General features: G+C 44.9%; 2 protein-coding genes across 8 annotated transcripts in view; both read right to left on the reverse strand.

Annotated features, from left to right (window-relative positions):
- LOC114672761 (uncharacterized) overlaps positions 1 to 21,688 on the reverse strand; it is a 75,542-nt gene extending 53,854 nt beyond the window's left edge. For 3 of the 4 annotated variants that reach the window (XR_013404683.1, XR_013404682.1, XR_003723211.2), the window contains exons 1-3: positions 21,414 to 21,552; positions 20,020 to 20,209; positions 897 to 1,213 (exon numbers count right to left, since the gene is read on the reverse strand). Coding sequence is in view for 1 of the 4 variants with exons in the window: in XM_077965696.1 (XP_077821822.1) it covers positions 20,020 to 20,091 (72 nt within the window). In the remaining 3 variants the exon portion in view is untranslated. Of the gene's footprint in view, positions 1 to 896; positions 1,214 to 20,019; positions 20,210 to 21,413 lie in introns of all 4 variants that reach the window. The other variant, XM_077965696.1, reaches the window with a different exon arrangement.
- The window catches only part of ZCCHC7 (zinc finger CCHC-type containing 7), a 237,952-nt gene continuing 236,129 nt past the window's right edge, over positions 21,116 to 22,938 (reverse strand). For 3 of the 4 annotated variants that reach the window (XM_015117405.3, XM_015117409.3, XM_015117408.3), the window contains exon 9: positions 21,116 to 22,444. In XM_015117405.3, the coding sequence (XP_014972891.1) occupies positions 22,011 to 22,444 (434 nt within the window). In that variant the 3' untranslated portion in view covers positions 21,116 to 22,010. The remainder of the gene's footprint in view (positions 22,445 to 22,938) is intronic. The other variant, NM_001261183.1, reaches the window with a different exon arrangement.

A 22,938-nucleotide genomic window follows, 5' to 3' on the forward strand; every position in this document is an offset into this window, starting at 1 on the left:
GGCGTGAACCCAGGAGGCGGAGCTTGCAGTGAGCCGAGATCGCGCCACTGAACTCCAGCCTGGGCAACAGCGTGAGACTCTGTCTCAAAAAAAAAAAAAAAAAAAAAAAAAAAAAAAAAAAAAAAATTCAAACACTACTTTGTATGAAAGCAAAACTAACTTGCCAGAGATAAGCAAGAGGAACAGTTTGGTGTGTATTCTTCCAGATTTCTTCCTATGAATATGCAAAGACGTATTTCTTTATATAGACATTTATAAATTTATATTATGTAATATAGAATATATAAACATTTGTATATTTATATTATGTAATATAGAATATGTAAATATAGGCCGGGTGCAGTGGCTCACGCCTGTAATCCCAGCACTTTGGGAGGCTGAGGCAAGCAGATTGCTTGAGGTCAGGAGTTTGAGACCAGCCTGGGCAACATGGTGAAACCCCACCTCTACTAAAAATACAAAAGATTAGCCAGGCGTGGTGGCCAACACCTGTAATCCTAGCTACTCAAGAGGCTGAGGCAGGATAATTGCTTGAACCCAGGAGACGGAGGTTGCAGTGAGCCGAGACTGCGCCACTGCACTCCAGCCTGGGTAACAGAGAAAGACTCTGTCTCAAAACAAAAAAAAACAAAAAAAACAAAAAAAACATATATATATATAAATTTATTTATATACTCTCTCTCTATATATGTATACACACACATTCCCAAACATCCATATATGTGTCTATATAAATCACACAGTTTTCTTTTCATTTTTAAATAAAGTTCTGCAACTTTAGTGTTTGCTGTTCTGAAGCAAAGCATACAAATGTGTGAAGTGCTGGGGGTCACAGAGGACAGTGCCAGTGCTGGGATGAGGTGGCCCTGAGGGCGGGGTGACTGTGGCATCCTTACCGTGCCCCTCACTGGGATGGCATGGTTTCCCCCAAGGCTTCACTGAGGTGGTGCTGCAGCCGGCCTCTGACCATGACAGGATTTGGCTGGGCAGAGACGTGAGAAAGGGGTGCCAGAGGGAAGACAGGGCAGAGTGAAGGCCTCGGGTGGGAGAGGCGGCCGTGCCCTCGGTGGCGCGTCCTCCACGTGGAAAGCTTCCCCGGATGGTGGACGGGCCAGTGGTGCCCAGACTCATGGCTTGATTCATGCACATCCCTTTCTCCTGCCTTCCTTCAGAGGCCCCATGCAGTGGCCCCAAGCATGCCCCGCAACAGCATCTGGAACCAGCCACATTGTGGAGAGAGAAATAATCATTGGGGTCCCGAGTCATCATGGAAACAAATGCTGTACTTGAACACTAAGGAGAGAGTTGCATGTGCAGAGCCTGCGTTGTTTATGCTGTGAGAAATGACTTCATAGGCTGAAGGGTGGGGCTGGCTGGGGCTGGCTGGGCCTCAGTGTCCTCTGCCTATTCATTGTCTAGGGGGCAATCAGCCACACGCCCACTTCCATGTGTGGCTGGCTTGAAACGACAACTGGTTTCAGAAGATGAGACACCTTTACATGTGGGAATTTACCTAATGCTAATCTGGATAATTAAGAAAAACCCAGCCAAAATACCCTGAAAAGATTCAGAAGGAACTACTGCTGATCTTCGTGAACACAACGGCATATTTCTGCATCTTATTCAGATGGCATTCCCAAAATAACTGGTTCAGGGGCCTCCCAGGTGGCCAGTGGCAGGGGGCAGGTGCCTTATGAGGTCCTCGTCCTGACAGCCCAGCCTCGGGCACAGATTAAGCCATAGACACCCTCAAACCCTTCCATGCTTGGTCTATGGAGATGTAGCCACATTCCCTTCGCGTATGACTCTCTTCCCTTCTCTGGGTCTCAGTGTTGCCCTTTGTAAAATGAGGTGAGGGTGGGAGGGCAAGAAAAGGCCATTACAAAACAAATCATGAAATAAGGAAAAGAGTCACCAAGAATTCTTTCCAATCTGATCTTATTTAAAAGCAAAAAACACACTCCAGTCCCAGCTACTCGGGAGGCTGAGGTGGGAAGATTGCTTGAGCCCAGGAGCTCAAGGCCAGCCTGGGCAACATAGCAAGACCCCATTTCTTTCTTTTTTAATTTTTTTGAGACAGAGTTTTACTCTTATCGCCCAGGCTGAAGTGTAGTGGCATGATCTCAGCTCGCTGCAACCTCTGCCTCCTGGGTTCAAGCAACTCTCCTGTCTCAGGCTCCAGAGTAGCTGGGATTACAGGCACCTGCCACCATGCCCGGTTACTTTTTTGTGTTTTTAGTACAGACGGGGTTTTGCCATGTTGGGCAGGCTGGTCTTGAACTCCTGACCTCAGGTGATCCACCCACCTCAGCCTCCCAAAGTGCTGGGATTACAGGCATGAGCCACCGCGCCCAGCCTTAAGACCCCATTTCTAAACACATGCACTCACAAAACAAAACGAAACAAAACCCAAGGGGAAACTAGATCAGCTAAGAACCCCTAAGCTGCCCTAGGTTCCAAGCCTCAACTCATGGCCTTGTCCTGATATCCCCTCACCCTATCCCAGTACACTGTGTCTACCTACCTATGTATTTTACCTTCTATCCTACACACACACACACACACACAGATCCACAGAGTCTTGAGCTCTCCAGCTTGTGCCTTGGTTTACCCATCCATATTCTCATGTACAGTGACTTGGGACCTCAACCACATCATCTAGACTGTGGTACATCATATCTTCTCCCTTGTGCCCCAAGCTGGCATGGCTACCTGACCCACCTTTGAGATCATCAACAGCACAGGCCACCCTTGGTCAGCCATGCTGGGATCATTCCTGGAATCAGACAACTTCATCTGCAGTTGGGTGTCCCTGTCTCTGTCCTATCCATCTCCTCTCCCACCACAACCAAGCTCTGACCCAGACCAGTGCTCTCTGCCTGGATGACTCCTCCACTGGCCTGCCTATAGCCTTTGAACAAGCTTGTTTGAGATGCTTTCCCCCCCGATTCATTCTGCTTTCATCTAAGAGCCACTTCCTTAGGGGAAGCCTGCCCAGATTCCACTCTTCCAACCCAAGTCAGAACTCAACCACCTGCCCCACCCCTAACCAGTCCCACAGACCCTGTACCAGCCCCAGCTGAATGCCATGGCCATCTGTGTACATATTAACTTCCAGCTCTTTTACATTGCATTTTAAAACACTTAAAACTGACAATAACCTACATAAAGTACGGTTACAACGCAATACATTTTTCTATATTTATACATGCTTGTATGGGTTTAGGATACAGATGGGTAGATCAAGGCACAAACTGTGAAGCTAAAGACTCTCGGTGGTTGTCCCATATGTGTTGGGGAGGCGGGACTACCTATAGGTAACATAGACATTGGGAGTAAAGAAAGTAGACACATACTCAGTGTCCTGTTATGGGGTTAGGAGGTCTCAGGACGAGGGTCTTGATCTCCTAGATGAAGATATAGAACATTTTCAGCACCCCAGAAAGTTCCCTTGTACCCTGTTCTGGTCTCCCCAAGGGAATTGCTATCTTGACTACTAACAGCACAGATTAGTTTTGGCTGTTTTGAATTTTAGGGAAATGGAATCTTTTGTGTCTGACTTCTTTTCCCTGCAGCTCAATGTTTGCGAGATTCCTCTATGTTGTTGCAGGTGGTGTGGGATTCTGTTTTGTGAATACATCAGAACTTACTTACCCATCCGCTTATTGAAGGGCGTTTTCAAGCATTTTTGCATAGGTGAGAGATCATGCTGAAAGTGCAACTTTAAAAATCTTTTTTTTTTTTTTTGAGACGAAGCCTCATTCTGTTGCCCAGGCTGGAGTGCAGTGGTGTGATCTCGGCTCACTGAAACCTCTACCTCCTGAGTTCAAGCGATTCTCCCACCTCAGCCTCCTGAGTATCTGGGATTACAGGCATCTGTTACCACGCCTGGCTAATTTTTGTTTTTAATAGAGATGAGGTTTCACCATGTTGGTCAGGCTGGTCTCGAACTCCTGACCTCAAGTGATCCACCCACCTCAGTCTCCCAAAGTGCTGGGATTATAGGCGTGAGCCACCGTGCCAGGCCTTCTATTGATATTTTTTAAGTCGGCCGGGCACAGTGGCTCATGCCTGTAATCCCAGCACTTTGGAAGGCCGAGGTGGGTGGATCACTTGAGGTCAGGGGTTCAAGACCAGCCTGGCCAACATGGTGAAACTCCGTCTACTAAAAAAAAAAAAAAAAAAAAAAAAAATTAGCTGGGCGTGGTGGCACATGCCTATAATCCCAGCTGAGGCACGAGAATCACTTGAACCAGAAGACAGAGGTTGCAGTGAGCCGAGATTGTACCACTGCACTCCAGCCTGGATGACGGGAGTGAGACTGTCTCAAAAAAAAAAAAAAAAAAAAAAAACTTATTAGAAGACAAGCGAAGAGGCTAAAAAAATCTTGATAACTTAATGGCTTCTTCACGCTCTATTGAACTGACTGCTATCATTTACTTCTCCATTCTCCCATTGTCAAACATTTCCATTATCCATAATTATCAGGAATATTCTGTGAATATCTTAGTGGATCAGTATTTAAGGGGATCCTCATTAGTTGTTAGGAAAGAGTCCTAGAAGTGGCTGAAGAAATAACCTTGTGAGAAGACTCTTTAGACATAAGACCAAAGTGCTGAAATGAAGGTTGCATTGGTTTGCAAGGGCTGCCACACCAAAATAACACTGACTGAGTGACATCATCCACAGATGGGTAAGACCAAAGCAGGGTTGGGTTCTGCTGAGGTCTCCTCCTTGGCTTGCAGGTGGCTGCCCTCTTGCTGCCTCTTCATGTGGTCCCTGTGCACCCCTGGGTCTCTTTGTGTGTTCCGGTCTCCTCTTCTTACGTATTAAGAACACCTGTCAGATTGGACTGAGGCTCTCCATAGTGACCTCACTGTAACTTAATCACCCCTCTATAGGGCCAGCTACAAATACAGTCCCATTCTGAGGTTCTGGGATTTAGTACTTCAACATATGAATTTTGGGGGAACATAATTTAGCCCATAACAGAACCCCTTCCTCAGAGGTTGGAAATGTCCCCTGGTGTCACCAGGCTTGGGTGCAGTCCTCTCAGTTCCTTCTAAAGCTGAGCTGTATTTTGGTGTGAAGACCTCTCTCTTTCCGCTTCACCCCTGTGTTCATTTATCAGTTTCTCATCACTTCACTGTCAATCAATCTAGAGATTCTTAACCTTGGATGCACATTGGAATCACGTGAGTGCTTAAGAGATAATTGTGGTGTCTGAGTCCCCACCCAACAGATTCCGATGCCATTTGTCTGGGGGTGCAGGCTGGGCACGGGAGACTTTAAATCTCCTCAGGTGGGCCGGGCGCGGTGGCTCACGCCTGTAATCCCAGCACTGAGGTCGAGGTAGGCAGATCATGAGGTCAGGAGATCAAGACCATCCTGGCTAACATGGTGAAACCCCATCTCCACTAAAAATACAAAAAATGAGCCAGGCGTGGTGGCGGGCACCTGTAGTCCCAGCTACTTGGGAGGCTGAGGCAGGAGAATGGCATGAACCCGGGAGGCGGAGCTTGCAGTGAGCCGAGATCACGCCAGTGTACTCCAACTTGGGTGACAGAGACAGATTCCGTCTCAGAAAAAAAAAAAAAAAAAAAAAAAAAAAAATCTCCTCAGGTGGTTCCAGTGGTTCCGAAGTGAACACCTCCAGTCTTTGATCTCTCTGTTTCTTTTGCCTTTTGTAAAGCATGAGACAGGGCACAGGGGCTGTTTAATTACCGTCTTCCAATGTTCATTAAAGCTTCATATTCCAAAGCCTGTTTTTAACTCCTTTAAACAAGTTCATTTTAAAGCTTGGTGGTAATTTGGCTCTTTTGTTAAAATTAAGTCCTTAAAGTAAAAATTAAAAGACAAAATGGAAAACCACTGGGCATAGAAAATCCACCCTGGATTTAATAGAATGTCTTAAGTTGTGGACTAGAGTGAGACTCTTGCTGCTCAGTGGGGGTGGCGGGGGAGCTTGCTATACATTGTGCTCCTTGAGGCTTAGGTTCTGTGGAAGCTTTTACAAGAAGAGGATAAAAACTAATTTTCATGAGAGCCCTGCTTCTGTGGTGGGGTGATTAGGAAACTATTGTGTTGAGTTTGGGCTCCTCCAAGTTAGCGCCCCAATTCTCAATGTTTGAAACAAAGCTTTAGAATATTCTTCCCATGGGTGAATCTTACAGACTCACTGAGCTAAGGAAGTCAGAGACAAGAGTACCCATTAGATGATTCCATTTATATGAAGTTCAAGAATAGGTGAGGCACTCCTCTGTCCCTGCGCACACTGCTCATCCTGCCTGAGATGACCTTCCCAATCTTGCTCACCTGGAAAGTTGACTGTCCTTCATATCACAGCAGAAAAGCTGTTTATCTGCCTCCAGGATGGCCTCAGTCACGCCCTCCACATGTCACTATTCGTTTTGTTTTCTGAGACAAGGTCTCACTCTGTCACTCAGGCTGGAGTGCAGTGGCATTGAGTATGGCTCACTGCAGCCTCGACCTTCCAGGCTCAAGAGATCCTCCCACCTCAGCCTCTTGAGTAGCTGGGACTACAGGTATGAGCCACCACGCCTGGCTTTCTTTTTTTGTTTTTTAATAGATGGGGTCTGTGTTGCCTGGGCTGGTCTCCAACTCCTGGGCTCAAGTGATCCTCCCGCCTTGGCCTCTCAAAGTGCTGGGATTACAGACGTGAACCACTGTGCCCAGCCTACTGTTTGTTTATGTGTGTGTTTTTGCTATTAGGCACTGTGGTGCTTTCTTGGGGGAGCTACTGTGTGTATCTGCAGTGTCTGGCACAGTGCCAGGCATTGAGTAGGCCCTAAAACACGTGATTTGTCACTAAATTGTGTTAGTTTATTCCTTTTTTTGTTTCATTTAAAAAAATTGAGATGGGGGTTTCACTCTGTTGCCCAGGCTGGTCTTGAACTTCTGGGCTCAAACAATCCTTCCACCTCAGCCTTCCACAGTGCTGGGATTACAGTCATGAGCCATTATGTCTGGCCAGAATTGTGTTAGCTTAGAGTGGGAAATGGAGAGCTGTGACAAGACATTCTTCTGTTACAGTCATTCATTTGTTCATAATGATATTAAGCAAGATGGAGAAACAAGTGATTCAAATGCCTCTTTGGGAAACACTCCCTTGTTCGGGATCTGCAGGCACAGGTATGGATAGTCCCCACCTCCAGAGCAGACAGTAGAACGGCTCTATAAAACAGAGGGATGAGAGTTTGGGACTGAGGTGGGGCAGTGCTCGAACAATGGAGGGAATTGACGGGGAGAAGACAGAGAGAGTGGGGAGGCGGAGCTGCAAGGACAGTGGGAAGCTATGCCCAGTGTCATGTAACCTGTCCTTGTAGCCCCTAAATCTTCACTGAAACTCCTGAATCCCATAAAACATTTGTTGGGAGTGTATTTGTGTGTGCAAGTGTGAGCAAGCATGTGCATGTGTTGTGTATGTGGCAGCATGGGTGGTGCAAGTGTGCAATGTGCACGTGTACATACTTGCGTGTGTATGAGTGTGAATATCGAGTGTGTATGAGTACAGAACTGAGAGGAGTTCTGTGCTTCCTGCCTGAACTGTCTCAGGGGTGAAGCTGAGGCAGCATGTGGGCGTCATGAGGAAGTAAGCCTTGGTATCTCAGAAATCACACACCAGAGGGCTGGCACCAAACCTCTGAGGGACCAGGAGCCTCCAGCTGAACTGAGTCACACGTTTCTGGAGCGCCCCTTTGGGAGAGCAGGTCCTGGCCTACCCACAGGCAGGGTCTACCCACATTGAGAAGCCTGAGTCTCCAAGGGATTGGTGTTCAGGACTGATTAGCAACATCTCCCCCGGGATTTGACAGAAGGTTTGCCCTTCCTGGCCTCTAATGGGTGCCAAGCAAAACGCTGGGCTTTTGGGATACAGAGATGAAGCAGATCCTGCCCTCAAGGAGCTCCCAGGCTTCTGTGGGAGGCTGAGAATGTAAAGAGACAATTACAAGCCAGTAGCTAAGGGCCAGGATAAGGTGGTACTCAGAGGCTGGGGGGCAGAGCTGAGAGACACAGTGATGATACCTGCAGCAGAAGGGAAGGGAGTTTCCCGTGGAAGGGAGTTTCCCCGTGGAATTTCTGATGGGGTTTGGGGAAACAGTAGAAGGAGGGCATTTCCAGTAGCCCCTTGGGAGGGTAGACATCCTATAGGTGCAGCTCAGGCATCTCAGGACACCCCCACAGCTGGAGGGAGACTTTCTCTGCCCCTGTGCTCCTGCTGTGTTTGGAGCTGGAAGACGCGGTTCAGACTCTGAAGGACTCTGAGCCCCGTCTGATCTCTAGTGTTGTGTATGTTGTGAGCCGCTGCAGGTGCAGGACAAAAGGCCACACATAATTTGCATGGGATGGAGAACACATTTGCAGTTTCCTCCTCTCACAAATTGGAAATTTCACTTTCACAGCCTTTCTTTCCTCATCACAACCACACCAGTTTCTTCATAGTACCGCAAGAGTCTGTTGTCACAGAGAAACCCCAGCTTTCCTCTGTGGTGTTTCTGCCTCACTGGCCTCTAGGGCTCCAAAAAGTTCAACACCCAACCATAGATGTCCCCTCCTTCAGGTCTCCTCCAAACCCTGCTCCCACGCCCTGGTTCCCCACCTTGTGGAAAGAGTCTCACACTGGGGTCGGGCCTGGGCACTAGTCCTGGCTCTGCCCCCAACTCAGTATGGGATGTGAGGCTCTCTCCAGGCCTCAGTTTCCCCATAAGTACCAAGAGTATTCTAGACTTGATTATCTCTTAAAGTCCTCCAAGACAACAGTGACTTTCTGATCTTGAGAGTTTCTTTCTCCTGGGAACCCCAAGATAATCTATAGCACGTGCTGGGGGCTTGGCCCCTGGTGGCCTGGGAACTTGCTTCCTTCAGGCATCTTTTCTATTTGCTCTGCTACTGCTCCCCGCTCTCTTCCCAGTTTTCTCCTGTCCTCAGGTCTGGTTCCTGCATCTCAGAGTTCATTTGCTCCCTGGTCCCTCATAACTCTGTGGGAGATGCTATTTCAGAGGTGCTCAGTCCACCACACTAAAGGAGGGGATGGGAGTCAGCTTCCTGGCCCAGGAGGGAGGCCTCTTCTCAGTCCAGCCCCTCACTCCCATGCCACAGCCCAGCTCATGCTATGCCCAGAGAGTCTTGCAAATAGCTGCAGAAGGTGCCTGGAAGGAATAAGGCTATTGAAGCTCAATATTTAAACACATTTTTCACTCCCTCCTAACTTGAAGTTTGCAAATTGTTTTCCGTTGACAAAGTGTGGCAGAGAGGGTGAGAGGGTTGAGGGGGCACCAAGGTCTAGGTCTGGCCATTATTCTGACTTGATGTATGACCACATCAAGCCTTTTCTCAGTTCTTGCCTCAATTCCCCATCTGTGAAGTGAGGAGGAGAGGAGGTGAAGTTGGGTGGGCTAGAGTGGACTAGACAGTCCTTTGGCCCTTTGCAGCTCTAACACGCACCAGAACTTCAAAAATCCTGCCATGGCTGAGACTCTTTTGCAAGACGTTGCTGTGTGCACAGCCTGGCTTGCTGATGGGAAGGGAGGGCTCGTGAAAAGACAAGAACCCCCTGGAGCATACAGGCAGGCTTCCATAGCCAAGTCTGCAATGGGAAATCCAGAGTGACCCAGGAGGCCTAAGTTAGTCGAGGAGATAAAACCAGAAAACTCCCCTGAGCAGCCAAGTGCAGGAAGGTTGTCAATGCAAATCAGCAGGAAGCGATGGTTAGTTGGGTGCAGGCAGAGGAGACAGGTGGCTGGTGACCCATGACTTCTCCAGGATGATGGTGGGTCCTGCAGGCCCCCTGAGACTTGGTGTGGAAGATGAGGCAGGGTTGTGAAAGGAGGCTGAGGTGGAGGCGACTTTGACAAGCTCTCCTCCCAGAAAGATTAACCAGGGGAGGCTGGCAGACAAGAGGGCACTGGTGGAGGAAGAGTGAGTGGAGCCTGCAGATGGCTTCTAGCTCAGGGAGGTTCCCCATTCTGCTCCAATCTCTGAAGGCTTCCTGGTGGTGGGGTAGAGGTGGAGAGAGGAGCAAGGACTTTTCTGAAGGATGCAGTTAATTGTGAGGGACATTTCTAGTATCTGGGGTTATTGGAATTCATACAAGCTCGGAGGGAGGCTCTTCTCAGCCCCTGGGCCATGCTGGCCGGATGTTTGGATCTCCTTCACAGTACCATGTTAAGTGGCTCAGCTTTTTGTTGCTCACCTCCAGAGACCAAGAGCTGTGTGTGTCCCAGACAGCCTGTCCCACTGGTGGAAACTCCAGTCTGGAAGTGTTTCTTCACACCAAGCCAAAGTCTGTGTCTCTACCTGTGGGTCTGACCTGACGTCAGTCCTCTCTCCTCCCCAAAACAGAGTGGTTTGCATCAGCATTTGGCACAATCTACCCATAGATATTCAGTCTGGTTATGTCTACGGTAAATTTTATGTAAAAAGTAGGAATAGATAATATAAAACTATAATGCACAAGAGTTACCTGGTAGGCCTGGTACCAGGTTCTAGGAATTCTAATTTGGTCAGCTTCTGTGTCAGTTTGCCAGTCTGTGTCTCAATTTCCATATTCGAGATAAAGATCATTGTGATGTCTAATTCTATATGTCAACTTGGCTAGGCTATGATGCCCAGTTGTTTGGTCAAATGATAGTCTAGATGATGCTGGGAAGGTATTTTGTAGATGTGATTTATCAGCTGACTTGAAATAAAGGAGACTGACTTGAGAATCTGGGTGGGCCTCATTCAATCAGATGAAGGCCTTAGGGGCAAAAGCTGAAGTTTCCCAAAGAAGGAATTCTGCCTTAAGACTAGCAGACAGAAATCCTGCCTGAGCTGCCAGCTTGCTAGCCTGCCCTACAGATCTTAGACTGGCTAGCCTACACAACTGGGAAAGTTTGAATAAATCTCTACTATTAGTTCTGTTTCTCGAGAGAACCCTGACTGATGTAACCACCTACCATGTCTGTTCATATCTTTTAATTCCTTGGAAAGAAAAGCAATTTATGAGGACTATTAGAAAAGTGCTAATTTGTGCAGTGCTGTGTTAATCTAAAACACATCTCCACGCAAGTGACTCATCTCCCCTAGTCAAAATCCTTGATGGTTCTCTGCTGCCACCACTGGCATTGTGTCAGCTGCTTTTTATAAAGCATTATGCAAGTAGTTAATGACTAATGTATACATATCTAATATATATATACACACACATCTAATGCAGAACTTTTTTTTTTTTTTTTTTGAGATGGTCTTGTTCTATTGCCCAGGCTGGAGCACAGGGGTGTAATCACAGCTCACCACAGCCTTGTTCTCCTGGGCTCAAGTGATCCTCCCACCTCAGCCTCCTAAGCAGCTAGGACCACAGGTGCAAGCCAGCAATCCCAGCTAAGTTTTAGAATTTTTGTAGAGATTGGGGTCTTGCCATGTTGCCCAGGCTAGTCTCAAACTCCTGGCTCAGGTAATTCTCCCACCTTAGCATCTCAAAGTGCCGGAATCATAGCCATTATCTGGAATCAGAAGACTACCAGAAGAAGGGCTGAGCCTAACCCCAAGAGCTGGAGAGATGGGTGAAGAGGGCTATGCACTGTGCCTGGCCTCACTTTAATTCTTGCAAGAGACAGAGATATTATCTTCATTTTATAGATGAGGAAAATGAAACCACACTCTTTAGCTTGAAATTCGGAGCCTTCAGTGATCTTGTTCATTTACCTCCCTCTATTACCCTCATGTGAACTAGAGTCAAGGGAAATTATACTAGACCTTCTTTCTTAAGTGTCCTAGGTTATCCTACATCCAGGCTGTTGCCTCTACTTGTATTCCTCCTGAGATGCATTTCCTCTTATCCTAATTATTAAAGTCTTCTTCATGCTTCAAGAGCTAATTCCAATGCCATCTCCTCTGTGAAGTTTTCCTGGGTCTTCAACACCAGTGACACTAGAAGTGACCTCTCTCCACACACAGTCCCACATGAAGGCCTCTTTGTAACTTAAGTTATACTCATCTGTTTCAGGGCTTCTCTTCCCTATCTTAAAATGGAAGCTCTCTGAGAGTAGGAAACAAGTCTGAGAGATTATGACAGATGACAACACTGAAACCCATGCAGTTTCTTTCTAAAGCAGTGAATTTTGATTCAAAACACAACTAGGCCTCCTGGACTAAACCTCTTTTTTTTTTTTTTTTTGAGGCAGGTTTTTACTCTGGTGCCCAGGCTGCAGTTAGTGGCGTGATCCTGGCTCACTGCAACCTCTGCCTCCCGAGCTCAAACGATCCTCCTGCCTCAGCCTGAGTGGCTAAGACTACAGGTGTGTGCCACTACAACGGGCTTTTTTTTTTTTTTTTTGGTAGAGACATGTTGGCCAGGCTGGTCTGAAACTCCTGGGCTCAAGTGTTCCACCTGCCTTGGCCTCCCAAAGTGCTGGGGTAACAGGTGTGAGCCACTGTACCTGGTCTAAACTTCTCTAAGAAAGTGTATCTGTGGCTTTTTGAAAGGCCAGGGTTGTTTTTCTCTGGCATTATTTTGGTGGACTTCTATTTTCTTTGCTCTTATCTTCCATTTGAATGACAGGCCCTCTATTGATAATTTAGAAAGCTTACATCTTGTTTCATCTGCCTGAGATTTGACAGAGCATAAAGGCGAGCAACACCAGCAAGCTCTGTAACCCCCAAAGCCTATAATGCGAGCCCCACATTCACTTCCCTCCTCTCCACCCTTGAAGCCACCTTTCCAAAGGAGCCACTGCAAACCTTTCCATTTGGAAGTGCAATCTCCCAGTCCAGTTGACTAAGTTGTCCAGATAGTTTTGGTTGTCCCCATTTTTGGTAACATCATTCAGAGGACAGTGCTGGGGACCAGTGAGTTAAATCCATTTACTTAAACCTAACTGTGTTTGGCCCCATGCTGGGCCCTGTGAGAAAGAATAAAGATGACATGGCCTTTATCCTTTCTATCAACAGATATCTGAGCCCTTACACACCAGGAGCCATACTCTTTGGAGCACTTAACTCACCTGTACAGTGTCTATCTTCTCTGAAGGCTTAGAAGCCCCAGGAGGGCATAGATAACACCTGTCTAATTCACCACTGTACCTTGAGTTCAGGCAGTGCCTGGCACATAACAGGTATTCCATAAATATCTGTAGTGGAACTGAAAGGGTTTCCATCTGTCTCACCCACTAGAGAAAAAGCCAGAGTTCCTTAAGGGTAGGAAGTCCTAGATGTCAGCACAGGACCTGGCTCAGGTCAGATGCTCAACAAGTGTTTACTGAGTTAGCTGAATGGCCCCAGGTCCTGTGGAGATCCAGCATGGGTCACCCTGACTAGCACACAGGTTGTGGTGTGAACTCTGGGTTCTTCGTGGGTTCTCATTTGCCTCTGGCTTTTGCTGGGAACCGCGGGCTTTTGCTGTCTTATGTGACTCCCTTCCCTTACTTGTGACTTAAGAGATTAAACTATTAATGGTGTGGAAACTAAAAACAGACTCGTCTCCAGGAAGTTGCCACAGAATAGTTTTGTTTTGTTTTTTTGAGACCAGGTCTCACTGTCACCCAGGCTGGAGTGCAGTGGTGCAATCATAGCTTACTGCAGGGGCTCAGGCAATCCTCCCATCTTGGCCTCCCAAGTTGTTGGGAATATAGGTGTGCACCACCACACCTGTCAAATTTTTAAATTTTTTTGTAGCAATGGGGTCTTATCATGTTGCCCAGGCTGGTCTCAAATTCTTGAGCTCAAGCAATCCTCCCACGTCAGCCTCCCAGTGTTGGGATCACAGGCATGAGCCACCGTGCCTGGCCTTATTTCTTATTTAATTTTTTTTTAAATTCTTTTTTATTTTTTTTAATAGAGACAAGGTCTGTGTTGCCCAGGCTGGTCTTGAACTCCTGGGTTCAAGTGATCCTCCTGCCTTGGCCTCCCAAAGCGTTGGGATTACAGGCCTGAGCAACTGCGCCTGGCCAGAGCAGCCATTTCTAAGCACTTAAGGCTAGGTGCATGCTCACAAAGGAACGGTGAGGGGATAAAACTGATTTTCCCATCAAAACAGTATCAAATTGAGGGATATGTTCATTATCAAGAACATGATACCTAAAAATGATCACAACCAACCATCATGGTGTGCTTATATAAAGTCTCTAGACTGTGCACAAGCCACATCTACATGACTGGTTGGGGAGACAGTGGCTCATGGGGCCACATGGAATCAGAAGACTACCAGAAGAAAGGCTGAGCCCAACACGAAGAGCTGGAGAGATGGGTGAAGAGGGCTATGCACAGAGCAAGGAGATTCTCAGAGGCTGGGTCACGAGAAGGCAACCAGGGTGATGCTTATAGCAAGGGCTCACCTTGTTTACCTGGATACAATGTGGCATAGCTGGGGAGGCTGTGGACTTGCTGCGTGGCTGTTAGATTGAGGGATGCCCACAGGGAGGCAGTGCTACACACTGCCCATCAAGGATTATTCTTGAGTGATACCAAGGGCTACCAACTACCATTAGAATCACAGAATACCAGAGTTGGGAGGTAATGAGAATCCATCTAGGTTAATCCTACCACTTCCAACTTTATAATGAGAAAGCTACAGCCCAGATAGGGGGTCTCAAGTTGTCAGAGCTTCGGGCCCCTCTCAAAATGGCATGATTCCTTATGAGAGCATCTGATTAGTAATACTGTTCTATGTAAGACTAGTACACTGTTCTATGTAAGACTGAGCTATACTTGGGAGGCATATGTGGACATTTATAAGGATTATTCACTAGTGTGTGCAGGACTGAACTCCTTGAAGCATGTAACTCTGGGCAGGAAGGACATGATTCTGGTTTTCCCACAGGAAATCTTTCTTCACATGTGTACTTATTGTCTCCCCTCACTTGGGCAGCCACAGGGCACTTCCAGAAAGACTCCAACCTCCCCTGGCTCCCTAACACCATCCTAGTGGCCAAGAGGCCCTCCTTTTCTATTCCCTCTGGGGGTCCTTCCATGTCTCCCTATGCCCCACACACCTATTCCATTGTTCTTGGAAAAAGCTTCTCCATCAAGGTGGACGATACCATCTCCTCAGCCTGCTCACCTGTCTCCACTGACTTGTCCCTCTGGATCCATCCCTTCCCACTTCCTTGATGTGAGTGCTGTAAGTTGAGTTTTCTTTAGTTCTCCAGCATCCCTCTCTCTTTCGGCAGCTTCCTGTCAATGTCAGCCTCACTCCAGCTAGTGTTCTGTACTGTCAGCCTTTCACAGGCAAGGGTTTAAAGAGACAGACACACTCTCCTCTTCGTAGTTGCTCATTCCCTCCTCAATGCACTGCAATCTAGTTTCTTGGCTCACTGCTATCCTGGGACTCCTCTGGCAAAGGTCTGCCACTAAATCTGATAGGTGCTTTCCAGTTCATGCTTTTACCCAACACACATTTCACAAACTGAAGTATAAGGATATACGTAAGATAAGAAATTATCATTAAGTTAAAAAAGTCTTGAGGAAGGTATAAATCAGAATGGAAAGTCGAACAGAGAAAAAAAAAAGAACATATGGAAGACCGCATCCCCCAATAAAAGCTTGGAATAAAAACAAAAGTGCAACTAGGCAAAGCAATTCTTATAGTTCTTGGGGTGGGAGTGGGTTGAATAATGTTCCTCCAAAAGATATGTCCAAATCTTAATCCCTGGTACCTGTGAATGTGACCTTATTTGGAAATTCGGTCTTTAGAGAGTAATTAAGGATCTTGGGAAAAAATTGCCCTTAGATAATTTTAGTGTGGGCCAGAACGCCAAGACACAGGGAGACACAGAAGAGAACCCTATGTGAAGACAGAGGCAGAGACTGGAGTTATACAAGCCAAGGATTGCCCAGGCCCACCAAAAGGTAGGAGAGGCATGGAAGTAATTATCTCAGCACATCAAGAAGAAACCAACTCTGTTGACACCTTGATTTTGAACTTCTGGCCTCCAGAACTGTAAGAGAACAAATTTCTGTTGTTTCAGGCTACCACTTCGTGGTATTTTGGGAGAGTAGCTCCAGAAACGAATACAGAGTGCATCTTTGCCGTTTCACAGCTCCACGCTTCAAACACATAGTTCACTCTCCTAGAGGGGCTCTTCCCCTTTTTGTTAAGCTGCAACACTTTTCTTCTGTTATAATGACCCTCTGAGAGGTCCTGCCCAGTCTCCCCTCTCTCTAGCAGGACCAATCATGCTTCTTTGGTGTTACCATCATACCCATATCTCTCACTGCACTCCTCAGCTGTAAGACAAAATACTGGTTCTCGTGTTTGTCTCTTGCTTGTTAGCCCTTGAGGCTTGAGATTTCTCAAGCAAGAATACTACCTGATGCAAAGAAAGTCCGTAGCCTGTGTTTGCTGAATAGCTGAATAGAAACACCAAAGAGGGAAGGATTAATATTGTCTGGGAGTGGTCATAAAACTGGAAGAGGATATTTTGGGTAGAGGCAATAGCATAAGTAAAGGCATGGAGGAGAAGCATGACCTATTCAGGAATTAGTCATTCACATGGTGGGACTGGAAGGGTGAAGGGGATAGAGGAGAAAGAAGAGCCGAAGAACTGCAGAAGATGAAGCATGAAAGGCTTTGAATTTTAGGCCAGAAGTTAGACTTCAGCCTGTAGACAGTAGTTTCCAAATGTTGTACATGTAGTTATCACCAGCATGCCTCTTAGATAAAGGTCCTACTCACAGGCTTAAGAGGTCAGTGACCTCTCCCTGCAAGGCCCCTGCAGGTGGATACTTGCCTTATGATCAAGTCTTCTTCTTGGCCCCACATGGACAAAGCAGGAAGTAAAACTGAAGATGGCCTATGGACTACCGAGCCTACCTCACCTAGTTTAATAAGAACAGTCCCAGTTCAGTGAAAAAATATTAAATGTTTCCAATAGATTACCTATGTGAAAGTAGACTTTGTCATATGTACATACCTGCAAAATGATCACAAGATAATAAACATACAGTTGGTCTTTGGCATCCTAGGGTTCTACATCCATGGATTCAACCAACTGCAGATCAAAAATATTTTAGTCAGGGAGCAGTGACTTATGCCTGTAATCCCAGCACTTTGGGAGACAAAGGCGGGAGAACTGCTTGAGCCCAGGAGTTTGAGACCAGCCTGGCCAACATGGTGAAACCCTGTCTCTACTGAAAATACAAAAAATTAGCCGGGTGTGCCACCACACCCGGCTAATTTTAGTTTTTGGAGAGACAAGATCTCACTAATTTGCACAGGCTAGTCTCAAACTCCTGGACTAAAGCAAATCTTTCCATCTTGGCCTCCCAAAATGCTGGAATTACAGGGGTGAGCCACCGTGCCTGGCCAATCTTTTTTTTTTTTTTTTTTTTTTTTTTACTTTTAGTAGCAATGAGATCTTGCTGTGTTGCCAGGTTGGTGTCCAACTCTTGAGCTCAAGTATTCTCCTGCTTCAGCCTCCCAAAATGTTGTGATTACAGGCGTGAGCCACTGTGCTCAGCCCCAAGTACCTTTTTGTAGGAAGAACTGCTCTGAGATTATGGCTTTAGCAAATGACACTGGTGTTTCATTCCTATCTCCAACCCTCTGTCAGGGGGCTGCCTAACCCAATTTATCTGGCTTAAACAATGACTAACTAAAAATAAAATAAAAAAAAAAAAGATACACACACTACAGCTCCATTGCCCCTTACTAGGGCAACTCTGAGGTGTGGCCTACACTCTTTCTAGCATTCTCTGTGAGTTTGAAAGTTCCTCTTTATGGGATGTGACTTGATAAGCATCCAGCGTGGCTTCCTTCTCTTCTTTTCCCTGTCTCACTCCTTCCCACTCCTTTACTGGGTTTTCGTGGAATAATTTCCCAGGAAATCATTTTAAGAAGTAACTTAGGCCGGGCACGGTGGCTCACACCTGTAATCCGCAGCACTTTAGGAGGCCGAGGTGGGCGGATCACGAGGTCAGGAGTTCGAGACCAGCCTGGCCAACCTAGTGAAACCCCCACTCTACTAAAAATACAAAAATTGGCCGGGCGTAGTGGCATGCACCTGTAGTCCCAGTTACTTGGGAGTCTGAGGCAGAAGAACTGCTTGAACCTGGGAGGTAGAAGTTGCAGTGAGCTGAGACCATGCCATTGCACTCCAGCCTGGGTGACAGAGTGAGACTCCATCTCAAACAAACAAACAAAAAAGTAACATACATTAAATGAACAGAAAAACTTTTGGCTCAAATCACACACCAGTCAGCTTCATCCTGTGATTTACTGCATGGCACTGTGTAATAAATCACCAAAATATTGGTGCTTCTTTGAAATGCAAAGTCCAACTGTAAGATCTAAGGGACTATGTTGGATTTGGATCCTGGTGAGGGATCCTACAGCCTAATGACATTCTGACCCAATTAAATGTCCCATCAGATTACTCTCCAACTCTTTCCTCCTCTCACTAGCTGAATCCTTTTGTTCTCACACCACAGTTCAGTTCACAGTTTATCTTGCCAGGGCTCATGCCATAGCCTGGCACTCTAGCATTTGTTTCCACGATTCCTAAACTATTAATTTCCCTCAGCTGGCTGAGTCTCCAGTGGCCCGGATCCTCCACAAAGTGGTCCAGACTGTAGACCTTCATGCCATGGAACCAGTGTTCCTTATTTCACATGAATGGCCATGTCCAACCAATCTCGCAAACACTGGCAATATGATGAAATGCAAAGCCTTGTAAGACAAGGGCACATCCTGTTAGATGTGGGAAGGCAACATGAACTCTCTCCCGAGTGAACACAATTCCTTTTGAGAAACAGGTTGGGGTTTCAACTAGGGTTTCTCAACCCCAGCACTATTGACATTTTGGGCCAGATTAATTGTGGGAAGCTAGTCTGTGCATTGGAGGATATTTAGCAACATCTCTGGCTTCTACTCACTAGATGCCAGCAGCATCCTCCTTTTGTTGTGAAAGCAAAGCATGATAAGACCAGGGGATCAGGATGGCTATAAATAAATGAAAGCCTCCCTTATTTTGTATGTAATGTTTTGTTGGCAGAAGAATTTTCAGTTGTTTTCTATGAGAAGCTTCTCTTCACATCTTTTAAAAACAGATTTTCCCTATATTGCTAATCCTGTCTCTCCTTACACAAACATACCCACATCAATCTTTTCACTGCAGCACTAATGAATAATGTTTCTTTGCTGCCCATCAGAGTGGCAAAGAGAAAAGGGAATGGCAATATTCCATGTGATTGTGGGAAGGGGGAGATGAATACTCACAAACTGCCAGGGACATATAAATGATTGGGGAAGAATCTGACTTGGGAATATAATTTGGCATCATGTATTAAAACTTTCATGAAATATATGTAAGCTCTCTGACCCTAGATTACATATTACCACAATTGAATAAATGGAGAAGATATTATGTAGAAGAATTTTTCAAAAATAATAAAAATTAGAAACAAAATGTTCAACAGGGAGCTGATTACATCATGGCACAGCCATAAAATAGAAATTCATGCAAAAATGCAGACATGTATTTGTTCCCAATGTAAGTGAAAAAACAGGTTACAAAACAATGTATATATAGGTATAGAAAAAAGTCTGAAGAAATAGACACTAATAATTTTAACTACATTTTTGAGTGAAAGAATCACATATGATTTGTCTTTAACATTTTCCCCCCTTAAAATGATTACATAATCTTTGTATAACAGAAAAATAAAGAGCCACTAATAAGTACTGCAAACAGCAAGGTCCATGAAAGCAAGGCTTTCCACGGAGAAAATGGGAGACTGGTTTCCCTGCTCTACTCTGAGAACACCAAACACAAACCAAGGTAGAACCCAAGATAGAAGCCACTCAAGCTGCTTCAAGTCAAAGTTGGGCCAGAGGTAAGATGTTTAGAATCTTCTCAATCCTACCAACTATACAGATCTTTACTGTTTTGGACATTTGCTTTTCTTCTCTTGTACTTATCCATGTAAAGTCTTATTTGATTAATGGTTGAATCTATACATATTTTAAACTTCCCATTATTGTATGAAGAGTCTATATGTTAATAAACTGACTGGCTGACTCACCTTAACTGAACATTTGGTGCAAGAGCTGGGGGCAAGGGAAATGGAGAGGAAATGAAGCAGAGGCTCCTCCATGTTTCTGTTCTTCTCTTACCAGGAAATGAAGACTGCATCATCATGCCCACAGGTGAAGTAGCTCAGCATCCTTTCCTATCTGCATGTAAATGCATGGACCCAATGGGTAAATTATACCCTAGAACAAAATGTTTGTCTATAAGTTTTGGGAAAAAATAAGACAATGTGCAGAGACAAACAGAAAAAAAAAAAGTGCTTCCTTTCTCTCCTTCTCCAAACAATCTGCTATATATGCAAGAACCTAAAATAGTAATCCTATTTCTGCCCTGAAAGGAGATGACTTTGGATCAGAAGGGGCACTTGTTATACCATATGAGTAATAAGCCAAGTTTGCCTCAAGTCCTACTGGAGAATAATGCCAATTATCTCAAGGTTTTCTACTTTTATAAAACCTTTTTTTATGGCTGCCACTTTGAGCAAGTTGTTAAAAAACCCTGGTTGCTTACTTTAGGGTGAAAACAACTCTAGCTATTAGGAAGCTATGCACCAACATATAATAAAGTTAGCTGAAATCTACACAGCAACAAGGAAAGTGGTAAACTCTCTGATCATATAATTTGCACTAACGCTGATTTGAGAGGACAGAATTCTTCCTTCCTCTCAGAAAGATGAGAGATGATTCTGCCAGAAATACAGGAATCTGCATACTTCCCAAAGAGTAAAATACAAATTTAAGAACCTGACATTATAAAACTGTCCTATTTAATTGATTTCATACCATTTTATTCTGGCAGAGAGCTTGCACTTGGGCAAAAATGGCATTTTTGACTCCAGTCTATAGGGATTTTATAACTTTATCCACCTGCCCAACACAACTATGCCGAGGCCGGGAGTGATGGCTCATGCCTGTAATCCCAGCACTTTGGGAGGCCAAGGAAAGAGGATCACTTGAGCTCAGGAGACCAGTCTGGACAACACAGTGAGACCTTGTCTGTACAACAAACAAATAAACAAACAAAACAAACATAACTATGCTCTTTGTCACTCAAACTCTCATTGTCTTTTTACATAATAAACACAGGTATTTACTCTCTTTCAGATATTTTATTTTTCTTATTCTGACATTAGGCTATGAGAAGTACAAAAGATCCACAAGTACAAAAAAATCTGTATAGCTTTGTGGTAGTTCAAAAAAATGCAAGAGAACAAAACAATTTTTTGAGTAATATTCATCTCTACAGATCTGAGTGACAGTACGCTTGAAACACTGCTGTAAAAGTGGTAAAAAATGATTTCATTGTGATTATTTTAAAATTTTTGATGTCTCTTTCACTTGTTTAGGAAATTTGTCTTCTGACATTTATGTTGGATAGATTCTTTACCTGTATTTTGCTGAAGCTCAATTCCCCGCCTCTTCAGGGCTTCAATGATGACACTTTTGTTTTTATAGTCAGCTAGTGATGTTTTGTCCAAAGGAAGATTCTGACAACAGCTTCAGCGGCAAGAAAATCTGGATATAGATTTATAGTTATTGTCCTTGTCAATGTAAAAAAAAAAAAAAGTTGAAAAATGTTGATGACTTTTTCTTAGTGTTAATTTCTCTTCCTGCAAGGATTTAATTTCATACTCATGTTGAGGATGAATTACCTTTGATGCGGTTTTTTTTTTCCAAAGTATTTTTAAAAAGCTTTCTTGAACAGATGAATTCTTCTACCTATCCCTAGGATTCTGAGTAAAGATGACATATTGGAATAGGATAAGTCCAGGTTTATCTTTGTACTTTCCTACCTAATATCCTGTTGGACACAGAGAATTGAGATCTCCATGGATGTTCAGTAACTCTAGGAATGGCTGAAATTAAAAAAACAAAACCAAAAACTCACTTTATTTAATCATAGATAATAAACACAATGCCAGAAGGTTATAGACACAAAGGCCAAATGAACAATGAAAAGCCACATCAGAGGCTGCCTGAGAGCTTAAGACTTTTTTTTCCTCTGCTTAATGAGAAATAAGTTATCATTGTCATCATCTTCCAAGCACCTCTCCTTTTTCTTCTGCTTGCCCCTCTTGCCCTCCTTGGGAGACTTGTCTTCTCTTGACATATGGTAATGCGATGAACGGTGAAAGAACTTAGAAGGCTTCTGGGTTTTAAAACTGCCAGTAGGAGAGTAGGGTTTGGGACCCCTGGGAAAATCCTCATCCACTTCACGATGTCTGTCAGCCCTCCTGTGCTTCTCCCAGTTTCTATTCTTGTTCTTCATCTCTTTTTGTGTTTCTTTATTTTCTTGAGGCCACCTGTTGCTTTTCCACGAGGCACGGCCCTTTCTTATATCATGGTGGGGGTTCTCATTTGCTGCTTTTAGATAAGGCAGCTTGGATGGCTCTGGGATAACCCCATTTTTCTTGAGTACTGAAAAATATAAAAGTATTTTTGCATATTCAGCAGCTAAACAGTCCATGCTGAGCTTTCCTAAGTGTAAATAACTTAACAGACAGGGAAGTTAAGACATTTAAACATGTTAACAATATGACATCACTCACTAAAAATTAAATTTCTAAATTTCTGATTGCTAAAAATGAAACACATTCACAAATCCAATGATAGTTAATTATCCTTTTCAACAGTTTAACAAGGTTAAGCAATGGAGACGAGGACCAGTAAGAACAGTAATCGTCATGGCTTTGTGAAGAAAAGTCATGTCTGACCAATACAAGTTTCCCCAATGATGAAGACTCAGCCTTTGAAAATAAGGCAAAGCAAGATTTATAAAACAGCCTTTTGATGGTCTCATATGACATTTCAATTACCCTCTAAAGATAAGGCCTGGCCACAGTACTTTTAGGTGGATGTCAAACTGCCCAAGAGATTATTCCTCCAGGGTAGAGATCACTGGCTTTGAGGAG

The sequence above is a fragment of the Macaca mulatta genome, chromosome 15 (genome assembly GCF_049350105.2).
Source record: "Macaca mulatta isolate MMU2019108-1 chromosome 15, T2T-MMU8v2.0, whole genome shotgun sequence".
NCBI lineage: Eukaryota > Metazoa > Chordata > Mammalia > Primates > Cercopithecidae > Macaca > Macaca mulatta.